At 46.0% G+C, this 27891-nt stretch overlaps 1 protein-coding gene across 4 annotated transcripts in view; it reads right to left on the bottom strand.

The window, feature by feature from the left end:
• Positions 1 to 27891, bottom strand: part of WDR26 (WD repeat domain 26) — a 50466-nt gene that overhangs the window by 8138 nt on the left and 14437 nt on the right. For 2 of the 4 annotated variants that reach the window (XM_075863392.1, XM_075863391.1), the window contains exons 3-12: positions 27758 to 27814; positions 14175 to 14249; positions 13234 to 13370; positions 11838 to 11935; positions 10870 to 11026; positions 6555 to 6693; positions 4398 to 4538; positions 3054 to 3173; positions 2538 to 2683; positions 940 to 1018 (exon numbers count right to left, since the gene is read on the bottom strand). In XM_075863392.1, the coding sequence (XP_075719507.1) occupies positions 940 to 1018; positions 2538 to 2683; positions 3054 to 3173; positions 4398 to 4538; positions 6555 to 6693; positions 10870 to 11026; positions 11838 to 11935; positions 13234 to 13370; positions 14175 to 14249; positions 27758 to 27814 (1149 nt within the window). The remainder of the gene's footprint in view (positions 1 to 939; positions 1019 to 2537; positions 2684 to 3053; positions 3174 to 4397; positions 4539 to 6554; positions 6694 to 10869; positions 11027 to 11837; positions 11936 to 13233; positions 13371 to 14174; positions 14250 to 27757; positions 27815 to 27891) is intronic. The other 2 variants (XM_075863390.1, XM_075863389.1) reach the window with 1 other exon arrangement.

The following is a 27891-nucleotide window of genomic DNA, read 5'->3' as shown; positions in this document are numbered from 1 at the left end:
TGTCTAAATCAATGGCGGTCCGAGCTCTGGGACCTGAACCTATCGAAAATAAGGGCCCCCACTTTGCCTGCAATCTGTGGCCAGCCAACACCGCACCGGGCAGAGAGTAGCGGAGAGGTGGCCACACATGCACGTGGCTCTCTCCATTCTGTCGTATGGGAGTTACAGAAACAGCCAAGCAGCGCTTGCTGGGCTGTTTCCATTACTCTCATTGAAAAGAAGAGAGAGAGAGAGACGGGCGCATACATTGCCCCCTCTTCATTAGTCCCTGCCTGGAAACTGTTGGCAGCGGCCTCCGCACCGTGTAGGGGGTCGGGCAGAGATGGGACCTGCATCTATTAGACATTCATGGCATGTCCTGTGGATTTGCCATAAAGGTCTATGCTGAGAAAACCCCTTTAAGGGGTTAAATACCTTTTTGTATTTTTTAACATATGAAATCAGTAAATAATTGTGGCTGTATTTCCAATCTTTATAGATGTTGGAGCTCCATTTTTCTGATACAGAGCGCCAAATTGTAGGCTCCTAAGCACCCTCTAGTGGCCGCAGCAGGTAGAAACATTATCTTTTAAATCTGTCTATACAGGGGATTCGGGGGACACACATGAGATGGCGTTGGTTGAATGCTTATTGGGTCACCAGCCAGCTCCCCTAAATATCCAGACACGAATTGGTCGACCTGCATGTATATTTAGTTCGGGGAGAGGGGATAAGAAGCCGCCAGATGCTTCTAAATCTCTCCTGATGCTAAAAGGATCATACAACCTGCCCCATCCTGGTCTCTCCGGACAGCAGATGTAGGGGGGACAGTCTGGTGGCCCCCCCATACACGTCTCTCAGGCAATAATTGTTATAGTATTTCTGTAATGCCGTTACATGTTCCGCTTCCCTTGCGGTACAGATTACATACGTTTCACAATAAGCGCAGCGGGTGGTTACCTGAGTAGCTACGTTTAACAATGCTAGCCTTCCATTTTTTGATATTGTAAATGACATGATAGGATGGTCTTCTTGCACTCTGAAACAGACAATAGAAGAAGCAGTTAGAGGACCTCGTAAAATCGGTTTTCTTAATCACAGACCAACAAATATGCACAAAAACTCGCCATAGAAAAGACAGAATACGGCTGCGGTGAGAGCAGAGCGGTGTATGGTGCCTGTATGGAGGCGCAGAGTCCCACAGCCTCGTACTATGGAGTGTTTGCATGAGGCCTTAAACCCAACATTTAATACTATATATAGGTTTGCCATATAGAGGCACATAATAAAAGATCCGTCAATAGCAGACCGCGCAGCGTACAAAAATTATCCGGTTACCTGGCAACAGCCAAGAGCGCTCAAAGGGAGCAAGAACGGCAGAAAATGGACCGAAGATACAGGGGAAGCGATACTAGATCTTACATTTGTGGGACTATAGAATCAAAACTATAAAAAGGTGATGTTCGAGTTTAACGATGCACAGAAGGGGACTCTGCTTTTAAACGGAGAACAGAACACGAAAATCAAAATCATTCTTGCCCGCAGAGCCCAATATAAGCCACAACTAAGGTGATGCGATGGGCGAAGTCTCCGGCTTTGCCCTATTGAAGAACTGTATTTCTACCATCTAAAAGACATTGGAGGATAGAAAACGGACCCGTATATTAGTAAGCTGACAAGCTTTGCTCATCTCTGGTGACGGGTCGGTGGCGCAATGTAATTACATATCAAGCCACACCAGCATTTAATGCAGCTGCCAGGTAATTCTTCCACAGGGACAACCCATTGGCAATGAACGTCACCCTACAGCCTGGGCTAAAGTTTAGGGTAGTTGTATCTTTTGGACATGTCACCCGACAAACACCAACACAACATCCTGTGGCAGAACCACAGAAATTGAAGGCCAAACAATGACCAGGTAGAGAAGACTTCCAGGATTCCTTAAAGGGTTATTCCCATCTTTAAAGGGTTGTCCAGGATTAGAAAAATATGGCTGCTGTCTGCCTGAAACAGCACCACACCTGTCCATAGTTTGCATCTGGTATTGCAGCTAAACTCCATTAAAGGGAGTGGGGCTGAGCTGCAGTACCACTTGCAACCTGGTGTGGCACTGTTTTTTGGAAGAGTGTCTTTTTTTTTTTTTTAATCCTTTACAACCCATTTAAGAATTTATAGCATATCCAAAGGTGCAAATTACAGTAAGTCCCAATGCAGGGACCCCCAGCAATTATCTGTAATCCGTGGGGGAACCTGGCAGCAAGTGTTCATTTTCCCTGCAGCACCACCACAGGGAAAACGTAGCATTACCCATTGAAATCAATGGGCTGTCCACGCAATGCACAGACATGCCGGGTCTTCCAGAACGAGACACACTCTTTGTAGCCACTCTCTGCTCTGGCCAATAGGTTTTCTAAACGGGACGACCCCTCAGTATCTTCCTGCCTCACCTGCTAAGTGTTCCGCACGCTCACACTGCATATGAACTGGAAAAGCGTGCACCCCCATAATGCTATGTGCAGGCAATACACCTAGAAGCAGAATAATAAGACATCTCTCACATGTTTCTATCAGTAAGGTCCTCAAAGTTATAGCCTCGGATCCTCTGGTGAGTGTCTGATGCCAGAACAGTCTTGCCGTCACCCAAGCACCACAGACACTGAACTCGCACACCTTCCCAGGAGTCCAACAGGTTGCCGTCTAGATCCTGTTAGAAAGAGAATGAATGAGAAGTCATAAGAAAGATCTTCCTTGAAATACCTTTAACCAGACATCCAATAATCCAGAAATTCTGATAATCTGGAACCCATCAGGTCCCACTAAAGCAGGATTAAAAGGAATTTTACAGCAGAGCATAATCTAGGATCAGCAGTCTCTAACCAATTGGCAGGTCAGCTGTTGCAAAAACTACAACTCCCAGCATGTCCTGACAGACAGACTGTCAAGGTATGCTGGGAGCTATAGTTTTGCAACAGCTGGAATGTCGTTAGTTGGAGACCGCTGATCTACGTGAATGTTTACATTTCAGAAAAGGATTGTGACGTATACTTTATGAGGTTGTAAGTTACAGCACGTACACACTGGTAGAACTGTCCACGCTGACCGCCGGTAACAAATCTCTTCCCATCTGGATTCCAGGCAACGCTTGTCAAACTGTCTTCATGCGATTGGCTCATTTTTGTCCTCAACTCACCACTCTGGAAGATATAAAACATAAAATAACAGGAACACAGGCTCTGGCCTTCCCTACAAATCCTTTATCCAGCAGAGTTCAAATCGGGTCACAAGCTTAAACTGCACAGGAATGAGTAACGCAAAGAGAAAAACAAAACTCAACACCGACTCAGACACCAACTAGATAACGTACTACTTCATAAAGATACTGAAAAGAAGTTTACATATAAATATATTCTATGTAAAAAGTTGAGTCACTGTGTTCATACATTACTGATCCTGAGTTACATCCTGTATTATACTCCAGAGCTGCACTCACTATTCTGCTGGTGAAGTCAATGGGTACGTACATTACACAGGCCCCATTCCCATCTAGTTATTCGGCCTATGTTTGACGTATACACCAGGAAAAGCTCTCGATGTATAGGTTTCTTGTAGGCTGGGACAGATACCGAACAGTGGCATCCGTCACCCATAGACTATTATTACATCAATTTAACGTATAGGTCATGAAAAGAATACAGTAGAATAAGTCATCCATAGGCTCCCATGTTATAAAAAAAAAACACAAAAAAAAACATGGCCCAAAAGGACACTTCTCATGGCCTCCGTGGAGATAATTAAATAGGGTAACCCAGCAGATTTCAGCTCTGAAGTCTGCAGGCTTGTAAACGCAGCTCTCGAGTATACAATGCATTTATGCAACTATTTACGTAGATCAGGGGTACTCAACCAGCAGACGGTAGCTGTCAGGACCCCTGCACTCCATTCTATTTACGTCCATAGGAACTGCATCCCTTAGCGCTGGCAGGTGCAAGGGAACCATCAGTTCCCTGCTCCACCCCTCTGCGAATTTTCTATGATGCAGCAGTGATGCATTTTCCGTGATGCAGGCGGCGCCTGCATCGTTCCGCTGGAGCACACCTGGCCCAGAAGATGCCAGGCCTGCATTGCTGGATGACAGAATGGTTACAGTGACAGGTGAGAGTTTGTGGCGCTCTTTACAGAGGGCAGATAAGCCTCGGATGACCGCCGAGGATCCATGGTCGGATTTGCCATAGCCTTACTATTGGTGTTCGGATCGGACCTTCACCTGGCAGCAGACCCATGTAAATAGACCTTTATTAAAAGTAGTTGAGTACCCGGATGTAGATTATATGCAAATTTAAATGGTGTAGACATAAAACCAAGTAAGAAATCTTCGGATTGTCCTTTTGGTTTAGTCATCTCTACCTCTTGGATCTTACCTGCACGTTCCACAGCCAGAGCTCGGAACAGTCATCTGGACCACAGGCTACAAGATAGTTGTCATCCGGGCTCCAGGCTAGGTAGGAAACACCATAAGCATGGCCTTCTAGTGTCTTAAGTAGCTTTAGCTGGTGTGTGTCCTGAGGATTAAAAAAAAAAGTCATTTAGAGGGGATGGCGGACTGGCTGTGTGGGGGGGGGACGGGGACCGACGGGACTACAACCTACACACTGGCTGCTGCTTTCTGCATTTGTGAACTCACACCCGATCGTAGGTCATTGCAGTTTACGATTTGGCCATTGCAAGTTGGGAAATTTTCCAAAGAGGAGAGGATTGAGGGAGCGCAATAAACAAGAACACTAGTCGTGAATACGTGTGACGAAATGATAAAACATCAGACGGGAGGAGACAGAAAATAACCTGCTGTAGAGGAACAGGACTACCAAGGCTGAGCAGTCCCGGCTTTATTCAATTATGGGCCCATCCCATAAACACCGCCGACTCCTAGAAGATTCCTGTGCACAATTAACATTCCTGTCTAGTTACGGTTCTTATGGGGAGGAACACCGACCTCTTTCATAAGGCTGTAATTAACCCACGTCAACACCTTACACAACCACAACGTGCCGGCAAATAACTGGTTTAGTCTCTGGACAAGCTCTGCTAGAAGTCTCAGTGCTGGGGAGGCAACCAGGGTCCTAATGCTCAATAAATAAAGGATTACTAATAGCAGGTGCAACAAAGACTGCCAACCTGTAAGGGTCTATTGCCGAAATTTTGCAAAAAAAACAACAAAAAACACTGTGAAGAGACCCTAATGGGGTCGTACTGCACGCCCTTCTCCTTTGAATGCAAATATTTTGCACTAGGTTTTCTACCCTTACGAGCGCTACTTTCTAGGACTGTCTGATAATCCAGAATATCTGATAATCTGGCAGCTATTAGGTTCCGTTGATGCCACATTAAAAGGAATTTATTGACACACATAGGAGGGGGTGGATATTTTGAGGGCAGCACAAATATTCATGAGCGAGCAGGTTGTTCATCAAGGACCGGCACCTAGTGACTAACACCATGGCCAGCCTATAATCTAGTCCCTGGCGCCTCGCAAAGCAAGCTGCAGACCAACATTAAAAGGCAAATCCAGAGAATATGGTGGAGATCTCAGACCCCATACTGGACTTTAAGAATAAAAAGTTCTTTATAGAGGATCACACCCTGAGGTACTGGAAATTTACACAGATCACAAATCTCTGAGAAGTGCCAAAAGGTGTTTAATGGGGCTGCCCGGGCACGGGGTGGTTTTTCATACTTCTGACCTATTCACGGGATGGGTCATCAGTATAGGATTGGTGGGGGTCAGTCACCCGGACCACACACTGATCAGGTGTTCGGGCACCAGTATGTTTGCAGTGGTCGTGCCAGAAGCAGAAGGCTCCGTGAATAGGAGCAGAGCTGCAGTGCGACCACCGTACTGTTACCGGAGCCTTCTGCTTCTAGCACCAATCACTACCGGAGGCAGCTGATCACTGCAGGGTCCGGGTTTCTGACACCCACCGATCATATACTAATGACCTATCCTGTGGATAGGTCAGAAGTATGAAAAACCTCCCCGTGCCCGGACAACCCCTTTAATCGTTCTATAGTGATATAAAAAGGGGACATCCAGCGACTAAGATCTTCTGATATTTCAGATACAGATGAAAGGGCTTAAAGGGGTTGTCCAAGATTAAAATAAAGGATCTACCCCCTTTATGTATTGTGATTTTTTTACTTGCTCCTATTAAAAAGTGTTTATTTTTTATTTATTTATCAGGAGCCGGTAAAAATCACAACAGACAGTACAGCGAAAGGGATTATTAGGAGCACCAAGATGGCAGACCTGGGGGCTTTCATTAGGCCCACTGGCTACCATGACAACCCAGCATTTTGGGGGGTAGATTGGATGACAGAGGGGGCTCCCCCCTCTCTCGGCCACTACTGACTGCAGCATCTTTGTGTCTATATGCTCAGTCCGCTCCATACCCCCCCCCCCCCTCACCATGACGTACAGTTATGTCAAATGTTTAAGCGTGAAAATAAGATTTACACATGACCGGCCACAATATGCTCATGCCTCGCAAAACACGTTCTAATAAACAAAGAGCCGTACTTACTGGATCAACCTGCCATATTATAACAGTTGTGTCTTTTGATCCGGTCGCTAGTTTAGTGCCATCGTTTGAGAACTTACAGAACCAAACTTCATTGCAGTGCTCGGTCAGGACTTGCTGTGTGAAACATGGAAACTGTTTCCTAAAAATAGAAGGAATGAATGAGACAGTCATGAAAAGAAAACCACACGCATAGAGAAGAACTGCTGTCTGATTCTGACCAGGCACCATCTTGAATTTTAGATTTCACCCGGCTTTCTCTTCCTCGGTGCTATAATATCTATCCCATGATACCTCAGCACAGCATCACATAAGAAATGATAAGTATAGAGCCAGGGGGTCTGCTCTGTGGTCACATCCATTATAATTGCCACAGAAGCCGGTCTAATATTCAGCAGTAACTAATAGGAGTTTGCCCCCCCCCCCCATGGAGAGTCTGTGTGGTACAATCCATGTAATGACATCATACAGGAAGTTCTGGTGCCTGTATGAGTGACACTGGCTTATCCCCATTGACTCAAGTACAAAAAGCGGGTCACCGAAAGCCACATTTACACGGTTGCTGGGCAATGGCCTCAATGTCATATATAATGATAGAAGTAGCAAGAAAAAGAACAGGTAAGAGACGGATACATGAAGTGCCTTAATGGAAAAGAAGTCAAACTTTCATTTTGGTTGGAGTTTCCCTTTAAATAACCTAAGCATTACTTTAAACTTCAAATTGCACATGAACATTCCTGATTATTAGATGACTAAATGAGAATGTTTATACTGCCGTCCTTCCTCTGCACCTAGGACACCTTCAGCGCCACGTTTCCTATACACCTGGTGTAGCTCCTATGTGAGTCATCTCTACATAAAACAACTGGGACTTAAATAGTTCTAATATTTTATTATTAAAGAGGACCTGTCACTAGGACGTATAAGTAGAACTGGTTTACAGACCTGAATAGCGAGGTCTTCTTGATTCCAGCGCTGTTTTTCTTTTTTTCCTGGGCCCTTCCGTTCCAGAGATATTGCCCACTGTTGTGCTGGCTCCCTATATGCAAATTTGCTGTAGTTAGCCAACTGGGCGTGCACTACCCACAAGCTGCCTCATGATGATTGGTCAGCATCAGAGGAAGGGAAGCTAGCTCCAGCCCGGTGGCCAACTACAGCAAATTAGAATAGAGGATGCCAACACAACAGTGGCCCATAGCTCTCAAATGAGGGGGGGGGGGGGGGGTCCAGAAAAAAAAGAAAAGAAAACCAGTTTAACTTATATGACCAAGTGACCCCAGGAATAACCCCAACCAGCAGTGGGAACAACACACTGCTTGTATTCACTGTATTAGTCCCAGGATGAGACAGGCAGAATATGTTAAGAGTATATCTTTAGGAGAGGCCCTCAATATTTGATCAATGGGATTATGACTCCCAGGACCCCACGGCTATCAGCAGAATAAGGGTCAATACTGCACGATCTGTATTACGTGCAGCAAATCCGCAGCATAATACAGTACCAGCAGAGTAAATGAGATTTCGATTTCAAGAAATGTCATCTACACGGTGCAGATTTTTTTATGCACGTAAATTGACCTGCGGTGCGTATTTTAAAATCCGCAGCGTGTCCATTTATCTTGCGTTTCCACTTGCCAATTGTATCGATCTAGTTTTATAGAAAAACGCACCAAAATACGCAGGATAAAAACGAACCCATTTCAGCATCAAAATGTAAAGCCGCAGCTAAAAGCGCATCCAATGGTGTATTCCGTGCGTATACCTGCGGCTTTGATGCGTATTTTCCACATCAAATTACGCAACGTGTGCATTCAGCCTAAACGGACTGTGGTGTTCCAACAAGCAATGCATCCCCTTCATTGTGTATACAGGCACAGCGACTCTTCTGTACGGACGGCTGTGCTTTACACTGCAGCGCAGTCCCACAACCAGAGGTTTGGTGTTGTGCCCGTGTAAACTTTGAAGGGGACGTGAAACTCATTCTGCCGGTTGGAGAGGGTCTTGGACTACCATCGATAAAATATTGATAGCATATCCAAGGAACTCTAAATCTGGCGCGGTCCGGTCCTCCCCATTGGTTGTAGTCCTCGCCAAAATACTTTAAAAATTAAACTTTAATCTTGACATTTGTCTCCTGAAGTCAGTAAAACATTAGAATAAGCACAAAAATGAGTCACTTTAGAGATTGGTGCAGACATAGAAAAGTATGTGCAGCTTATGATCACTTCTGTCAAAACTGCCTCCCACGCTGCGCCTCAAGAGGGGGGGCACCTCACAGTTTAAGAAGCACTGGCTGATCCTTAAGACCCGCCACCATTCTAGAAGTCACAAAAAGTTGTAACAATTCTAAAATGTTCTTGTCCAATTTTCAACCATACTGAAACAGTTGCAGGGTGCATGGTACAATCCTGTGACCACATTGTCCTGGTCTTAGGTGGGCACATCAACAAGTCTGTATTCTTATATATGATCATCTCAAATCCAGCAATGCATCGTACCATCGAAAGAAAAAAAATCTGCAGTACTCACAATATGACCTTCCAGGGACATTTAAAAAAGGATGCAGTCACATGTCCAGGAATCCCTCGCAGATTTAGAATATAAAAGCAGCATAGGGTATGACAATATCGACCAGGTATAGAAATAATCCCAAAACTTTATTCCTCCAACATGCAGGGGCCTCAAGCATGGGTCGAAACCTTGAGGTTTGTTCTTTTTGTTTTAAATGTTGGGCGGAATAAAGTTTAGATTATTTCTACACCCGGTGGACGCGGTCAGATCTTACAATTCTGCGATGCATCGCATCATGTTTGGGAGCATTTTCTACTGACTCAAGGAGTCACGTCTTAGGCTACATTCACTCGAGCGTGACAGATTTATGCGCGTAAAAACCACGTGTAAATCTGGTCCGTGTGCGTTATTGTATCTGTGCTTTGCGAGTGCCATGAGTTTTTCACGCACTCGCAAAGCACTTTTTTTTTTTCAATAAAATTGATGCACAAATCACGCACAGCACGCAGATGTGCATCCGTGTGCTGTGCGTGGTTTTCACGCAACCATTGACTTCAATGGCCGTGTAAGTGAGTGAAAACGCACCAATACAGGACATGGCGAGTGTCACGCAACGAACTCTCGCTGCGTGACAACTCCTGCATGCGTGAGCGGCCCCATTGAAGTCAATGGGTCCATGTGCTGTGAGTGATTTCCACGCACGGCACACAGAAGAGTTTTACACTCGTCTGAATGAGCCCTTAGTGTCTGTATTACGGGTGTCTCAACACCCGGACGTCCCCCGCTTCTACTGAACTGGACTTAGACGATCATATAACTCTATGGTGATCGAAGTTTGGTTCACTAGAATCACAGGCGGGTCCTGGTATTGCAGGTGTTAAAATACAGACGTAAAAGGACTATGAAACGTGTCTGAAATTTCTCTGGCCACTTAGAATAAGGCACAAGTTTTATAAAAGTTTGTCTTTTTGGATTCACTATAACTTTACACATGGTTAAAAATAGGCAAGCTTAAAGTGTACCTCCAATTATAAATCACTTCCCATAATTCAATAGTGTATCTGAAGTTCACCAACTTCTATGGCTTTACCTGAAATGCGTCGTTTCCAAGTTCTAGAGCCTGAATCCCGGCTTCAGACGCTGCAGTCGGCATGCACATAGGATCACACAGCTTCTCGTCTAGTGGAATCCCTATCCCGCGAGAGACCCCTATTCTACGGTCATTACACTGGGAGAGGAAGAGCCACGGGGTACAGTCATGACGTAACAGGAAACCCAAAGCCTTTCCCACAAAGTTGGAAGCATTTGATTGTGTAAAGTGTCTTTGTATGCTGTAGCAATAACCCTTCACCAGAAATTAGAGTCCAAACCCTGAATAACAGCCCCCGACCATTACCCCACCATATAGGTTACAGTAGGCGCTATGTATTCCGGTAGATAATCTACTAGCATCAACCAAACCCATATTCTTCCGTTAGTCTGCCAGATAGGAATTCGTGATTTATCACTTCAGAGTTTATTGGTGGCGTGCTTTACACCACTCCGGCCGCCGCTTGGCATTGTGCTCTTAGGCTTGTGTGCAGAGACCAAGGAAACCCATTTTATGAAGCTCCGGACGCACGCAGTCTCTGCAGTGAGGGATACAACCTAGGATAGGCCATTTTTACACTTCAGCATTCGGCGACCCTGCTCTGAGTTTTCATTGGGTGTGGCTGAAACACCTTAACTCCTGTTAGGAGGGGTGTCCACATACTTTTGCCCATATAGTGTACCTGAGGAAGGCGGCAGTTTATGAGGCTTCACTTACCTGCTGCAGACGTGATCAATTAGCAGGGATACAGAGTCCAGACTATTGTCAAGTTTTGTGTTATGGTAGAGGCACCGGTCTCGCTGTAGCTCAACTGCTTGACGTAGTAGAGTTTGCAGACGTCTGGGTGGCAGCATGACAGATGGCGGAAGGTATGCTAGAGAAAGGAGGAGGAGAAGATGAAAATCAAGACTAGAGCAAGGCCTAATTTACACGAACATGTTATATGTCCGTGTGACGGCCGTTAGAACGGCAGTCACATGGACCTGTGTAGTCCAATGGCGCCGTTCACATGAAGGGTCCGTGAGAGAATAGGTCATGTCCTATTTTTTCCACGCATCCCTCCATAGACTCCAGTCTAAGGAAAATGTGTGATAACGCACCCCGCAGAGCATGGATGCACCTCGGACATGAAAAAAAACCTGGAGTTTTTCACGTCAGAGATGCGCAACGCTCGTGTGAAACCGGCCCAATAGTGGAATTCCCTACATTGCAATTTATTAACAACCGTTTGTTACCGGTGACGCCATTAAAGTATAGATTGCGGATTAGAAGCTACTGCTGACCTGCATTTCCCAGATTATAGAAAGCAATTCATACACCAAAAAAATTAACCCTTCTAATATATTGCGGCTTCCAACCAGGTGCTGTTCAAGCAACACCCCGAAGGGGCTGCTGCAGATTACCAAGCGCTGCAACCCCTTCATTCTCAGCATTGGTCCCAGAAATAAGGCTTGATGGCTTATCGAATATCTAAGAAAATGCAATCTCCTCTAACTAGTACGCATTTCTTCTAGCTTATAAAAGGCACCATTTCCAAATTTGGGACACCTGCAGCTAACTGCATTCTGTGTGTACCGGCGGCGTCTATTAGATTTGCTTTTCTATAGAAAAAAAAAAATAATGTAAAAATTGACAAAGACGTGTTTGTCCCGGTCATGTTATAAGCGGGTCTGTCAAATACTTACTCTGGAGTTTATCAAGCAGCTTAGAGCGTGATACTGTCCCTTTTCCTTCCCATTCTGCCTTTGCTCGCAGGTCTTCTGCATGACTACACATTAAATACCTGGGGTATAGAAATACATCAATTACTTTAGAGATAGATTAAAATAAAAGTGAGACATCCTCTCCTGGTGAGTGACGACGCTCAGGGGTGAAGCCTGGTCACACATGAACACCGTGTATCTAACTCATCGGAGGAAAGAAAAGGAATTTAGTTTAACGCTACATGAAGCGGCCATTACCAAACACGTAATGAAATAACAAGTGTCGACAAGAGTGGTCAGCAAATGCTCAGTAGTCACTGTATTAAATCTATGGAGGATACAGATACAGCCGATTCAGCGTTGCTATAGAGTTCGATGAGCGCACAGAAACTTTCCACCAGAACCCGGGGCCCCGAGTACCCCCATTTTGGGAATCTGATCAGATATTTATGGTGTATCAAATGGATACGCTATAAACTTTTATTGTGGGAAAAAAACAAAACACCAAACTTGGACAAATCCCCCAAATAGTCCAAAGCTCCAGCACTGTGTATACACCAAGTCTCAACGACACCGTCTTCAAAGTAAAGGGGGTTTTACACAGGACGATTATCGGGCAGATAAGTGTTAATGTAACGCTCGTTGCCGTTGATTGTCCTGTGTAAACGGGGCAGAGATCAGCAGATGAAGGAGCAATCACTCGATCATCTGCTGGTCGTATCGTTTAAAAAAAGTAAATGATCATCGTTGTTGGCAGTACAGCTCCCTGTGTAAACAGGGAGACGCGCTGCCGACATGATGATAATGTAAGAGCGATCGGAGTAACGACCGCTCGTCCCCATCCATAGCTCCGTGTGACAGGAGCAAACGAGCGCCGATCAACAATGTCTCGTTGAACGGCCGATGCAGCGTGTGCCAGTCAACAAGACATCGTTGATCGGCACTCGTTTGGTCCTGTCACACGGAGCTATGGATGGGGACGAGCGGTCGTTACTCCGATCGCTCCTCCCCATACATCATCCAATGGCTGCAATGAGGCTATTCCTGCCACAGCGATTGGACGATGCAGCATTCGATAACTTTCATTCCTTCCCCTCAAATCATGGTCCGTAAGCGTGCATGTCTGGGAAAACCTATATGTTATAGGGTGAAGACTCATATAGAAGCGTCAGAATTTTAGAATATATTAAACGCAGCCATAACTACCAAGCCTGCTGTGGAAAACAGGGGATTGGCGGTTCGGTGTTCTCAATAACAATTTGCTGCGCCCCTCAGACACAGAGAACTGGGGGGACGGACGGGCTTACCAAGACTGAATTGCGTTATTTAACCTCCAATTGACAAGTAATGCAGCAACAGATTGGAAACGGCCTCTTACCCACTAAGGACATGTATTCTCTCTGTATTGTATTTCAGTGGCGTCAGCTCACAGCGCAGGACCTGCAGTGCTTCTAGGACCTTCCCGTCTTCTAAGTATTCCAGGTACTTCTGCTGGAGCAGCAAGAACTTCATCCTCTGGACAAAGAAAAAAAAAAAAACACAAACGTCATATGCACCCACCCGTACGCATGAGCTTATTATTCAGTGACCCAAAACAGGACGCCACCGGTTGAGATAAACATGCATGCTCAGGGGATTAGGGAGAAAGGACTATGGGCCGGCAGTTATTTAATGCTCATGGCCACGTTCAGTGCTCGTACAGAGGCCAATTTTACGACCACCAAATTTTTTTTACAGCTCCATAAATCAAAGTGTCACTAACAAACGACCGGCCATAGCGCTGCCAAAATCCTCGTTCATACTAGAGGTTATTTTCAGTTCTGCAGTAATGGCACATGCAGAGCGCACACTTCCTAATATGAACTTTATTCCCAGGACACTTGTCTGTACAGGATCATTATGAACGTATCTGGTGCACAGAGCAGCCAGCAGAAGTGTGAGAGCAGCCACGTAAGTGGAGAAAACATGGGGGGAAAATAAAAATAATGGACAACCCAACATTTCACGAGATAAAGTTATGAGACAATTCATTTCGGATTAGTTGTGTAAATGACACTACAGCAGAAGTCTGCGTCAATCATGCAGAGGAAACCCAATGTGAACGCGGCCTAATACCGGCAGTAAACACAACGACACTGCAGCTGACTTCATATGAAACGGTAGACGGTGTCCCTGTAGGTCCATCACTAATTGCGCTGGACCACGGTGGCTCACTGGGGGTAGCACTGGATTGCTTGTGTGCATGAGGGGGGGGGGGGGGGGGGGTTCTTAATTTCAATCTTTCCATCAGACAATTGAATACATGCACAGCGGACTCACCCGTATGACATCTGACGTGGGGCAGGATGAGGAGGAATGCTCACTCCCTGAACCTCCAGCCGATGTGCGACATGGCTGCCAAAAACAAAAAAAAACACTCTGCGTAAATAACAGAACAGAACCAATGGAAAATCTGTTTTCTAGTAATCATCGCAGCAGGTGGGGGTCCCACTGATCATACATTAATCACCAATCCTTTAAATAACCCATAAGAGAAAAACAAAACAAAAGCTGATGTAAGGGGGAGTTCACACAGAGTTTTTTGATGCGGAAACCGCGTCGGAAAACGCGCCGAAAATGCCTACGATTGATTTCAATGGGAGACGGGAGGCAGTCGTTCCCCCCCCCCCCCCCGCGAGCGGAAAAACAGTCTCACGGGAAAAAGAAGGGACATGCCCTATATTCGGGCCTTTACGCCTCTGGCCTCCCATTGACATCAATGGGAGGCAGAGAAAGCATATTTTGCAGCGTTTTTACCCCGCGGCACTTATTGGCCTCTGGCAAAAAACGCTGCGAAAAATCGGCGTGCAGGCAGAGCAGAATTTGCCTCAAAATTCCAAATGGAATTTTGAGGCCAATTTTCCTCCTGCAAAAAAACTCAGTGTGAACTCACCCTAATACAATTATAGAATTTGGCACCGTTCCCATTTTGCCAGTGAGGGTGCCTTACCCCAACGCTTTGTTATAATCGCTGCGCAGGGCTGTACAGTTCAGTGACACGTAACTGTAGCAGCCTATCACTACCAAATGCAAGGCCAACCAGTGATTGGCTAAATGTAGGGGCAGCAAGAGAGTATTTTCGTCCTACCAGTAAAATCTTTTGAGTTCATTGGGGACACGGACCCTGGGGTACAAGACCCTGCCACTAGGAACGAAAAAAAAAAAACAACAACATGGCTGTTCCTGACGGCTGAGCCACCACTGCCTGCAATACTTTGCGTCCAAGGCTCTCATACGATGATGCAAACGTGCGCACCTTGTAAAGTGTAGAGAAGGTGTGGATGGAAGACCAAGTAGCCTTGCACACCCGTAGAGCAGAAACCTGGGCAGGGTGTGCCGTAACCCAGCGGGGAACGGTTGCTTTGGTGGGTGGCTGCCCTTACGTAGTCCGTCGGGGATATGATCGGAGTGAGTGATTGCCCAAAAAAAAAAAAGTAGTGACAGAAAGATATAGGTGGATAGCCCAAACTACATCCATCTTGGAGGGACGGCTCCCTGGGATAGGAGGGACTGAAAAACGGCAACACGATCCTTACGTCTTTGGAAACCTGTCTGACTGAAGTCACCACAAACCGAGAAATCCACCTTCCTAAGAGACACAACGCAAGGAGACCTTCCTGAGAGGTCAGACGGGAGGAAGCTGAAGCGCATCCAAAACCACATTCAGATTCCATGAGGTGACCTGTATGGAGGAACCGCATGCGCAACCCATTGGAGGAAGAACGTTACATGGAACTTGGAGACCAGAAGTAGGCAGAAACCTGAACTTCAGGAACTAAGGGCTAGTCCCGCAGCCAGACCCGACTGTAGGAAGGAAAGGAGAATAGGAAAAAATAGGCCTTCCAGATGCGTGGTAAAGAGGAGAAGCGGGCGACTTCCATGCCCTAATCGTACTCTGGATGTACTGGTCTGATAAACCGCTGACTCCCAGGACAGCAGCCTTAACAGCTAAACAACTGTAAACCCATGTGGGAGAGAGAACCCGGAGAAAGCTTGTGTGGCTGAATAGGAAGGTGCCAGGCACCACGTGTCACGAGGTTGATGACATCCACCTATCAGGAGTGTGTCGGCAAGTCTGGAGCCACTAGTAGGACGGGAACCTCTTACATCTTGATCACTTTGAGGACCAGTGGAAGAAAAGGGAGTGAGGGAAAGGTGGCGAGAACAGGGTCCACGGGATCATGAGAGAGTTGTTTTCTTTGCCATTGTCACCAGAGCTTGCGAACCTCTTGCAAAGAATGGTACCTTGTGATTCATCCAAGATGCCATGAGGTAAGTATCCAGTCAGCCTAAACAGTCGCAGGACTGGGTGAAGAGTCGGGGCGGAAAGACAGCTCTCCGGGATCCAGTGATCCTTGACTGATGTAGTCAGCGACTCAATCCTCCACTCTGGGAATGTGGATGGTGAATATCCTCTCCTGGGTGTTGCACCCAGAAGAGTACATGAGCGGCTTCCTTCATGAGTGCTTTGCGGTGCGTGCCACCCTGGTGGTGGGTGTATAGCATAACATTCTCCGTCTAAATCCATATCACCAGGAGTTCTTACCAGAGAGGGGAAGATTACGCTTGGGAAACTCCTCTGCCCATCAACAACTTGGCGTTCAGACTCCAGTCTGAAGAGTCATTCTCTTGTCATCTGGGTAAAAGACGTGACTGTGCCGTGTTGAATAACATCCCCAGGTAGAGGGTACACTGGAGGAGAAAACTACAACTTTGGTTGAAGATCCTTCAAAGCGATTGAGGGTCTCTGCGGTGATCGGGAGGATCTCCAGCTTATGGTCCCTGGAGGATGCTTTGATGAAAGAGTCGTCCAGGTACGGGATGAATATGAACTCCTCGGACTAGATAAGAGCCATGAGGGCTGCCATGACCTTGGTGAAGACACGGAGTGCTGGCAAACCTAACACTGGGAGGGCACCAAACTTAACATGTGGCTATTGGATTGCAAAGAGCACAAAAGACCGATGGGGGGGGGGGGGTGGGGGGGTTGTTTTTACGTGGAGGTACGCGTCATGTATCTCCACAGACAGGAACTCGTTGGGCAATACCGGAGTGGAGAGAAGCCATGTGACAGGTCAGTTGAGACCCTTATGGTCCAGGATGAGACGGACAGAGGCATCCTTTTTTTGTAACAAAGATTTGAATAAAAACCTTTGAATCTCACCGGATGGGCAACCGGGAAAACGACGCCTCGGTCTAGCAGAGAACGTAGAGCTAGGACGAAACCGGAAGAGAGAGAAAGGGAGAACCGGACTGGAAGAATTAGTTGGGAGGAGTAAATTAAAACTCCCACACATCCTCCACAAGAGAGTCATACGTCCTGGACGAGGAGTCCTATTTCTATGGTGGGATCATGAAGAAGCGCCTCTGGCAGATCGCATTCGTGGCCTGCCCGGTACATATTGGTAACTAGTAGTATAACATCGCTCTAGATCATAGAAATAACAGCCGAACGGTCCATATAAACTTCCATACACATAATAGACAGAGTGCAGGGAATTCATGAGTGGGAACAACGCATTACTGTATGTAAGTTGGCAAAGAATAAAAGAAAAACCAGAGAATGCCCTTCAGCGCATCCCCAGAACGTGAACACCTTTCACCAGCATTAGTCATATTCTCAGATTACATAAAGTGCAGACAAAAACAAAAAAATTTTTTTTTTATTTTTTTTAAGCAAATCGAGCCAAACCACAAGTAAATCCGTCACAAACGCGGCATCTGTGAGCTGGAACAGGCACAAACGCCCAGCTACAATGGGTTTGTTATGGTTACAGGAGAGACTGGCCCTTTAAGCTGTACAGTTGACAAACATCTGTTACCTCACTTCCTGCGTCGGCCCCCCATCCCCCTCGATAGCACAGGAAGGCGGCGGTGTCAACAAATAAAAATACTAGAAGTCAAAGCCAAGGCGGCAGAGTCAGCTGATCCTACAAGTCACAGCAGCAGCAGCGGCTCCCCCCTTATAAGAGACGGGCAGAGGAAGCCCAGATCCTGCATGTACAGCTGTAATAATGCAGAACAGACTCCCCCGCTGTAATCTAACCCTTCATACGCAGCAACCATCATTAGGCCACGTTCACACATCAATAATCCACAGAAGATTCCTGCTGCGGATTTGCCTTACTGTAATACAATTGAGCCAATTAACAGCTTTCGGTACAGACTCATCGGCAGCAGTAATGAGCAGGTTGTAGGTTTTCCGCAGCACGGTCCTCATTCCGCAACGGTTTTCCCCATTTACGCTCATTGCTGGCAAAATGTTACCGGATTCTGTCATAATTTAGGTGCAGAATCCACATCAGAATCCTGAAAGTGTGAACATGAACTAGTGATCCAAATCTTAGTACTAAAAACAACCGACTCATGGAAAACTGCTGCACTGGTAACACCTATCGCTGTGGGTGGCCGTGTTGTCTTGCAGCGCTGGGGTCCTAAATTCAAATGACTAAAGGCAACATCTGCATGGCGTTTAATTGTTCTCCCCGTGTTTGTGCGAGTTTCCTTCGGGTTCTCCGTTTCCTCCCACGCTCCAAAAAAAACAAACATCTGAATACAGTGAAATCTCTTTTAGCCGACCACCCAAAATCACACAGAAAAACGGTCTTTTATGGGGGGTGGTCCTCTCAAAGTTTTACAGAATGCAGTTTAAAGAGGCTCTGTCACCAGATTTTGCAGCCCCTATCTGCTATTGCAGCAGATAGGCGCTGCAATGTAGATTACAGTAACGTTTTTATTTTTAAAAAACGAGCATTTTTGGCCAAGTTATGACCATTTTCGTATTTATGCAAATGAGGCTTGCAAAAGTACAAGTGGGCGTGTATTATGTGCGTACATCGGGGCGTTTTTACTACTTTCACTAGCTGGGCGTTCTGATGAGAAGTATCATCCACTTCTCTTCACAACGCCCAGCTTCTGGCAGTGCAGACACAGCCGTGTTCTCCAGAGATCACGCTGTGTCGTCACTCACAGGTCCTGCATCGTGACGGACACATCGGCACCAGAGGCTACAGTTGATTCTGCAGCAGCATCAGCATTTGCAGGTAAGTCGATGTAGCTACTTACCTGCAAACGCCGATGCTGCTGCAGAATCATCTGTAGCCTCTGGTGCCGATGTGTCCTCGCTCGTCTGACACAATGCAGGACCTGTGAGTGACGACACAGCGTGATCTCTGGAGAACACGGCTGTGTCTGCACTGCCAGAAGCTGGGCGTTGTGAAGAGAAGTGGATGATACTTCTCATCAGAACGCCCAGCTAGTAAAAGTAGTAAAAACGCCCCGATGTACGCACATAATACACGCCCAGTTGTACTTTCTTTTCAACACGCCCAGTTGTACTTTTGCAAGCCTCATTTGCATAAATACGAAAATGGTCATAACTTGGCCAAAAATGCTCGTTTTTTAAAAATAAAAACGTTACTGTAATCTACATTGCAGCGCCGATCTACTGCAATAGCAGATAGGGGTTGCAAAATCTGGTGACAGAGCCTCTTTAAAAGGGACAATGTAGTCAGCATGTACAGCGCACAAATAATCAGCCCTCACATCAATCCTAGTCCCCAGCATGGCTCCCCCTCTCATTCCTAGTCCCCAGCATGGCTCCCCCCTCATTCCTAGTCCTCAGCATGGCCCCCCCCCCTCATTCCTAGTCCCCAGCATGGCTCCCCCTCTCATTCCTAGTCCCCAGCATGGCTCCCCCTCTCATTCCTAGTCCCCAGCATGGCTCCCCCTCATTCCTTTACAGTACACCAGCATTGCTCCTCATTTTTAGACCTCAGTCAGACTCCACTCTTCTGTATCCCCCCCCCCCCCATCACTGCTAACCTTGGCACCCCAGTGGCAGTCCACAGGCTCCCTTGCTCAACAATCCTGCGCGCTGTTCAGTGCGGCAGGACGCGTGCTGCACCCTCCTCCTCCTCCTCTTGGACAGCCTCCCTTCTTTCTTATGACGCTCCGTGGTACTGGAAATGCTCCCCCTCCTGCGCTCTCTGCACCAATGTGGCACGAGGCTGGCAGCTTCTCTACCCTGATGTGCCAAGCTAGACCCCCCACTCCTGCTCTCTCCGATCCGAGGATGCAGCGCACACCAGCATGCAGATCAATTACAGCGCATCTTTGTGTTATTTTCAAAGGGGTTCTCACTAGAAAAATTTGCTCATAAAGTGGTCTTGGGTTGGATTAGGGGATGGAGCGCTTAGACGGGCAGCTTCCATAGACAAAAATAATAGGGAAAATCTGTCACAAAAAAATATTCAGTCTGGATGGTCTTCTCAAAGGGCTGGTCTTCGGAGGTTTCCCTGTCTCCACGTGTATGCACCTATCCCTATGATCACTCAGATCACAAAATGCTAACCGAAAAACAAAATATTAAAATAAATTTTGATTGGGTGAAAATCTTTAATGGGAACCAGTCACGTTGAAAATCTCACCCTATCTGCAGCCAGCAAGTTATTGAACAGTATATATATATATATATATATATATATATATATATATATATATATATATACACACACACACACACACACACACACACATATTTTTTTTTTTTTTTTTTAGGGGGAAGAATTCAATATAAAATAATTGATTGATTTACATCCCTGCTCAAGCTGGCTGTACATCGGTGATATTGAATGAGTGATCGCTAACTCATTGTTCACAGTTGATCAGCCAAACAGACGACGGCAGCAGCTCTAACAATCTCACCAAACCTAGAAATCTGCCTCTACGTTACATCTTTTGTGGGCATTCAAATTTGTTGGTGCATGGCATAAAATAAACATGCACAAGCGGAAGTCCGTCTGGATAGTCGGGCAGTGCACGAGGAGACCCTTCCGGTGGGTGTTTCATTTGAAGTCATTTGTTGGCGCACGCTCTGTACATATTACTTGTACAAAATAAAGTCTTCACAACAAACGACCGACACGTCAGATTGAGTTCCAGGCTGATTTTGGGTGTTGGTCGATGTCGAACATTGGTCATTAAATCTGACGTTTCTGCCCATCAAAATAGTCAGGGTATGGTCGGTCACCTTCACTCTGGGCTTAGGAGTCCGAGAGGGGTTGTCCTACTCAGTGATTGACATCCTTCCCTGGATCGTCAGTATCCTAGGCAGCAATGCCCTGTGTAAGCGTCACTATGAGCGGCGTGCACATTTGCGGATTGTGCCACTGACGATAATGATCTTTGTACGGCGACACTTTATTTACACTGGCCAATTAGCATTCGGACGACCCGGAGGGGAGCGCATGGTCACAATAATGGACCAGTGTAAACAATACTTTATATATGGGTTCAGGTGATACAACCCAAGATGGCTTATCTAAACACGGATTTAGTAAATGGCGTCACAACTACTACTCACCCCTTGGACTGTAAAGGCCTTATAAGACGGAGCGATTATCGTATGATTTTTCATATAATCGTACGAATGGAAGAGATAAATCACCATCTGTAATGGCGTGCTATGATTAAACGAATGATAAATCGTTGGGTTTCCGTGGATCGGTCACATCTACTTGAGTGAAAGATTGTCGTTAGTCGCTGCCACATCCCCTCGTCTAATCAGAAACCTTCGTGTCATTTTTGCCGTATGGGCGAACGAGTAACCATCGCAGTACCGACTAACCCGCGAAAATCTTTAGGCATTGTTACGTGATTCAAACACAAATTCTTTGCTATATCATCGCTCGTCCGTGAAAGAATATCTGCCCGTTTAGGACCCTAAGGCCGGGTTCCCACATAGCGTAAACGCTGCGGAATTACCGCAACGGAATTCTGTGCGGAAACTCCGCAGCATTTACGGTAGCAGTAAAGTGGATGAGATTCAGAAAATCTCACGTCCACGCTGCGGAAAAAAACCGCAGCGTAAACGTTAATAAATTGACCTGCGGTTTTTGTTGCGGGCTTTCCCCATTGAATTCAATGCAAAACCGGCAACAGAAAGCCAAGTGTTGCGACTTTTGCGGCGTAGTCGGAGCAATTACGCCGCAAAAAATAAAAAACAAAAACACATACTTACCCAGAACGCCCTCCTCCTTTCTGCAGCCCGGCCGGACCAGACTGCGATGGTGGGATGCGTCGCCATAACGACCTACGCAACGAGCAGTTTCTACGGCTGGTTTCTGCAGCGGAAATTACGTCCGAAAAAACGCACCACAGTGTGGGTGGTTTTCGGATGGAATGTACTGCGGATTCCAGGTCGGATACGCTGCGTGGTTTTTAGGCAGCGTATCCGACGCGTGGGGACCTGGCCTAAGGGGATTTTACATGGGATTGATAAATTGTGTTAACATCTAGTGATGGCAGCTGAGCGCACCGGGACTCATACACTTACAGGCCGACAACTACTAATCCTGACTCCCTCATACACACTCGGCCAATGTTTTCAATGGGAGAGGCGAATAAGCCACTGCTAGAAAAAACGTAAATTTAATAAAAAAAAAAAAAAAAAAAAAAAAAGATTTGGGCATGCTGATATCAAACATGACCGATCCTTCTTTCCCCCTAACATCTGCCGTTGGGGTAGAAGGGTCGGGACACTGAATACACATTAGTAATATGGAAGACGGCCGACCCATCTAAGGCTCAGTTTATATCACGGTAGTGCCGAAAAACGGAACCGTCAGGATCGAGTACTGCAAACGGGATAGAAAATAAAGACAGTCTAGGTTTGTAAAAAGAACACAGATCCTGACGGAAACCACTCAAAATGGCCGTTTTAACAGATATCAAAATGTGATGTGAAGCTGGCCTGGTGCGTATGGGCACCTTTACTGACCCAGAACAATCTTTCGGGCTATGACCTTTGCTGACATTAGATATTTATCTGACATTTGGAAAACCAGTGTCAGACTGGCCTCCCTTATGGAGAAAAAACGGCCCCCATTCAAACACGATATCGGTCCAGGTAATTTTCTAATTAGAAATCCTGGAATAGTCTCTGGTCAGCCATCGAGCCAAATACAAAGTCCGATTGGGCTCCATGGCAGAGTAAAGCATTGTATGGGCTTTTCCACTAAAAGTGATGGCAAATCACTAGAACATGCTATCACTTACTGACCGATAGTGGTCAGACTGCCCGGACCACCACCGATCCCTAAAAACGAAGGGGCCGCAGCGCTAGGTAAACGCTGAGATCTACAAAAACGATTTCTCTTCATTTGAATGGAGCTTTGCTGTAGTTCCCTGCTCCCGGGAGCCCCGATCTGCAGGAGAAATGCCAGAGGATCCGGTCCCTTCACGGTTGGTGGTCCCAGTGGTCAGACCCCCAACAATCACAATGTTATGGGATATCTTAGCGATATGTTCTAAATATTATAAAATGGGAATACCAGTTTACAATCCGCTAAAACTCAGCGTACTAAAAGTGCCAGAATAAGGCCACCTCCCAAGGACCCCATAACAAGAACCCTCACGAAAATAAAGGATTTAGGGTGCTCAGTGGAGAGGATGAACCCTTTGAATTGTTTTTTTTTTTTTAAAAAGGTACAATGCCAATATTGTCAGAGCTGCAATGCCAGACAGACGCAGCCAATGGACGAGTGCTGCGGAGAATATGGCCAAAGAGGGGCACTGTGGAGTTTCAACAGTCGGGACCCCCAGATTTTACATGGCCGTATCACTCGGCTAGACAGTCAATGTGTGTTCAATGAAAACCCCTTTAAAAAAAACTAACCCCCCCCCCCCCGACCTTTTTTCATATAGTGTCTTATGCAGATAATAAACAGGTTATAATATAGTCACGGGACAGATCACGTTTCCAGGGTCTTTATGTGAAACCCTTTGTATTTCTTTTGTGATCGTCTCCTATGTTTGTCCCCTTTTAGGGCTTTGGGTGACCTCACGTGCAGTGTTGATGGATGACCGACTAGAATCACCTATACACATCTGCACTGAGGCACTGAATGACAGCAGCCCAGAAACAAAGGGAACGACGCTGGAAAATTCAGCAGCCATCGCTTCACCAAAGGACAACAAAGGCCCCTCCAACAGCAGCACATCTTACCAAACCACACGACCAAGGAAACTAAAAGCTGCAGCGATTCATCTGAAGATGGAAGATTCTCCTCCGGTCATGAACCTACACGGATACATAGAGAACGGCAAATACAGCCAGACCCCAATAATATCCCTATAATGTCTATTCAGAATAATCAGGGCAGCAGAAGGAAAAATCTTCCAGCTCGTAAGTAGAAATGGGATAATTTAGGACAGGCAGAACACAGGCTGCTGCAAACCAACCTGCATTCTGCTTGCGGACTTTAGGACAACTGGAGAATTTTCATTTCTGGCCGCTGCTCCATCACCTTAGACCCCTTCACATCACATTTATGCCCTACGTTTAGAATCTACGTCAGGATAGCTTTTTAACGTACGCGCTAAACGTTTCCGAAGGGCTCCATTAGCCTGAAGGAGGCCAAAAAAGAGTGTCCGTTTGGCCTTCTTCAGGCTGGTATACGTCAGTATACCTTTTTTTTTTTTTTATGAAGGATGGAATAGCGCTGTAGACTATGCCAATCCATACTACGGGATCCAGCAAAAATAAATAGAAAAGTATGCCACCCGGTATACTTTTTTTTTTATAACTTGAGTCTATGGGTGACAGATGCCACTGTATGGTATCAGTCACAGGTAAACGCTAAACATATACATCCGGGAGCTTCCCCAGGGCTGGAGTCCCCCACCAGAGCGCTGAACTGCCCAGGAACTCCGGCATTGTAAAGCTCCTGACATCACTGTCCATATACGTGACCTCAGGAGCTCCCCTAGGCTCAGGGCTTCAGGTAGCGCTCTGTCCAGGGAGTTCGGGCAACGGATTCAGTGGGATACATTGCAGCTTTCTGTGGGTGGTAGACGGCAGGAGAGCGGAGGTATTCCCTGACGATAGTGAGGGGGGTGATATGAAGGGGCCTTAAAAAGAGGCTCTGTCACCAGATTTTGCAACCCCTATGTGCTATTGCAGCAGATAGGCGCTGCAATGTAGATTACAGTAACGTTTTTATTTTTAAAAAACGAGCATTTTTGGCCAAGTTATGACCATTTTCGTATTTATGCAAATGAGGCTTGCAAAAGTCCAAGTGGGCGTGTTTAAAGTAAAAGTCCAAGTGGGCGTGTATTATGTGCGTACATCGGGGCGTTTTTACTACTTTTACTAGCTGGGCTTTCTGACGAGAAGTAACATCCTCTTCTCTTCAGAACGCCCAGCTTCTGGCAGATCACGCTGTGACGTCACTCACAGGTCCTGCATCGTGTCAGACGAGCGAGGACACATCGGCACCAGAGGCTACAGATGATTCTGCAGCAGCATCGGCGTTTGCAGGTAAATCGATGTAGCTACTTACCTGCAAACGCTGATGCTGCTGCAGAATCAACTGTAGCCTCTGGTGCCGATGTGTCCTCGCTCGTCTGACACGATGCAGGACCTGTGAGTGACGTCACAGATCTGCACTGCCAGAAGCTGGGCGTTCTGAAGAGAAGTGGATGATACTTCTCATCAGAACGCCCAGCTAGTAAAAGTAGTAAAAACGCCCCGATGTACGCACATAATACACGCCCAGTTGGACTTTTACTTTTCAACACGCCCAGTTGTACTTTTACTTTAAACACACCCACTTGGACTTTTGCAAGCCTCATTTGCATAAATACAAAAATGGCCATAACTTGGCCAAAAATGCTCGTTTTTAAAAAATAAAAACGTGACTGTAATCTACATTGCAGCGCCGATCTGCTGCAATAGCAGATAGGGGTTGCAAAATCTGGTGACAGAGCCTCTTTAAGTTGTATGAGCATCCCCCTCATCCCCAAATACTAACATATTTCAAAACTACGGCCACGCATCCATATAAGTATACCTTATCTACACGTCGTTGGACTATATTTCACAAGTTACCACTTTGCAAAAAAAAAAAAAAAACACAAAATTTTTTAAGGAAACAAACAAAATCAGCAGATCGACTTAGAAAGTCAGTGTAAAAAGCCACCTGTAGATTCCCACAGCAACAGCAGCAGATTGGTGGGGGTGGGGGGTTTACGTAACCGTACCAATGATGATCAGATGATTCGCATAGAGGCTAGCTGTAGAGATAGGGTTGTCCAGTTTGGGCAATGGGGGCAAAATCCTGAAATGATCGCAGTGACAGGTGGAGCGCTCAGTGGGACGAACAGCACTCGATGCCTTGATTGAGTTTTAATTTTGTTTTTAGCCGCCAGGCAATGAGAACGGTCAATAGAAAATAGCCCAAAAAGTTGGGTGCCAGCAGCAATATCTGTAGGCACATCAGATCCTTGCTGGCCCGGACAAAGGGACATTATGTGATAAACGGGCACGTCCACCTCTGAACCTCTATTACATAGAAGATTTTGTAACTCTGGATTATACAAGATAATACGTTTTACAGAGTTACAGCCTGCATTATACTTCAGAGCTGCATTCCCAATTCGGCACATAATTATTGGAAACCATATGTACTATGGACACCAACGGAGCCAGGCGGACCCCCTTTGACTTATAGTGGGGTCCATTGTTTGACAGGAAATAAAGTGCTGCGTGCAGAGATATTCCTTCTAGGAAAAGTGATGGAATTTGCGATGGAGGCTCCAATGACCTTTTCACAGATGTAAATCTTCACACAAGCCCACCCACCCACCCAATCCGATTGCTGAGTGGACTAGAGTCCATATACACACACCCCGCCTTTGGATGCAAAAACACTGAGTGACCTAATCACAAGAATATGGGCGATCAATACGAATAGCTAACTCTTTACTCAGCACAGATGGTGTCAGGTTCACCTTGACGTTTGTTCTAAAAACAGGAAAAAAAAAAATATGTGGTTTACGCCACGACTATTCTCTTCAGTAGGGAGCAGTGTGGCTGGATCTGGAACACCTAGAATTCTATGGGCTCACACCTCCGATTTTACATAGAGGTTTACAAGTGAGGTCTGTAATATGGACCAGTACGGACTGTGTGTCGCTCTGGGGACTAATGCAGTCTCATGTGCACAAGCTCTTATCAGGGCATAAACAGACCCTTAAGGCTACAATCAGACGAGCGTCGGCAACCTCAGACGTGAAAAACGTTATTACTTTATTTACTTGGTCTGACTTTCATGCGGCAATCTAAAACCAAAATACGCTGGAGTACAATGTGCAAAATTTTAGGTGTACGCCTCTAAATAAATTTGGCGCATCTTTGGCTGTCCACGCACCAGCATTTGAAAATCAACACCGGCTATGAGCAGGTGTAAATCTGTCGGACCAACGGCGGCCCTGCCCTCTCGCGCTGAGCCCCTCATCAAAAAAATGTCAAGTGGAGCGTAATACAGAAAGTGGCAAATAACTGCGCAAATGTAATGTGCGCCATCCTTTGCGACTGAACACCAGAATTGTGATGCAGAAATGCATTAATGAAGTTCCCCCGCTGTGTGTGTGTAAATGCAATCGCTTGATGGTCGGCCACCCATCCAGACTTTGGTGTCTCATCTCCATACCACGTGACCGTGTCGCAATACAGAGAATTCAATTCACCACAGGTAAACACAGGCGGTTAATAATTTTAAAGGCATCATTATATGGTCTCATCAGTCCATAGGGAGAAGATAAAAATGAAATCATCAGGTTTACAATCTTACATTTAAAAAAAAAAAAAAAAAAAAAAAAGCTTTTTTTTAGTGCCGACAAAATCTATGGAAACAAACAAAAAAAAAAAAAAAAAACACATGCAAAACGAGATCGGGATATTTTTTTGCATTTTTCACTACAACACCAGCATCCGATCTGACACATCCAGCTTACAGAAGAGCAGTGACTACGTAGCATGCATTCACAGGACGGAATATACAACATTGAATGTTTCTTACCAATACGGCGTGAGGAGAGTGCACTAAAGACTTGAGCTCGTTAAGATCGTTCTCCGCCTGCAAAGACCAAATCAAATAATCTTAGACAGTGAAACGAAAAAAAAAAAAAGATATTCTCATTCAAAGCACAAGAC

This window comes from Rhinoderma darwinii, chromosome 4 (genome assembly GCF_050947455.1).
Source record: "Rhinoderma darwinii isolate aRhiDar2 chromosome 4, aRhiDar2.hap1, whole genome shotgun sequence".
Taxonomy (NCBI): Eukaryota; Metazoa; Chordata; class Amphibia; order Anura; family Rhinodermatidae; genus Rhinoderma; species Rhinoderma darwinii.
This window is presented reverse-complemented; position numbering and strand designations above follow the sequence as displayed.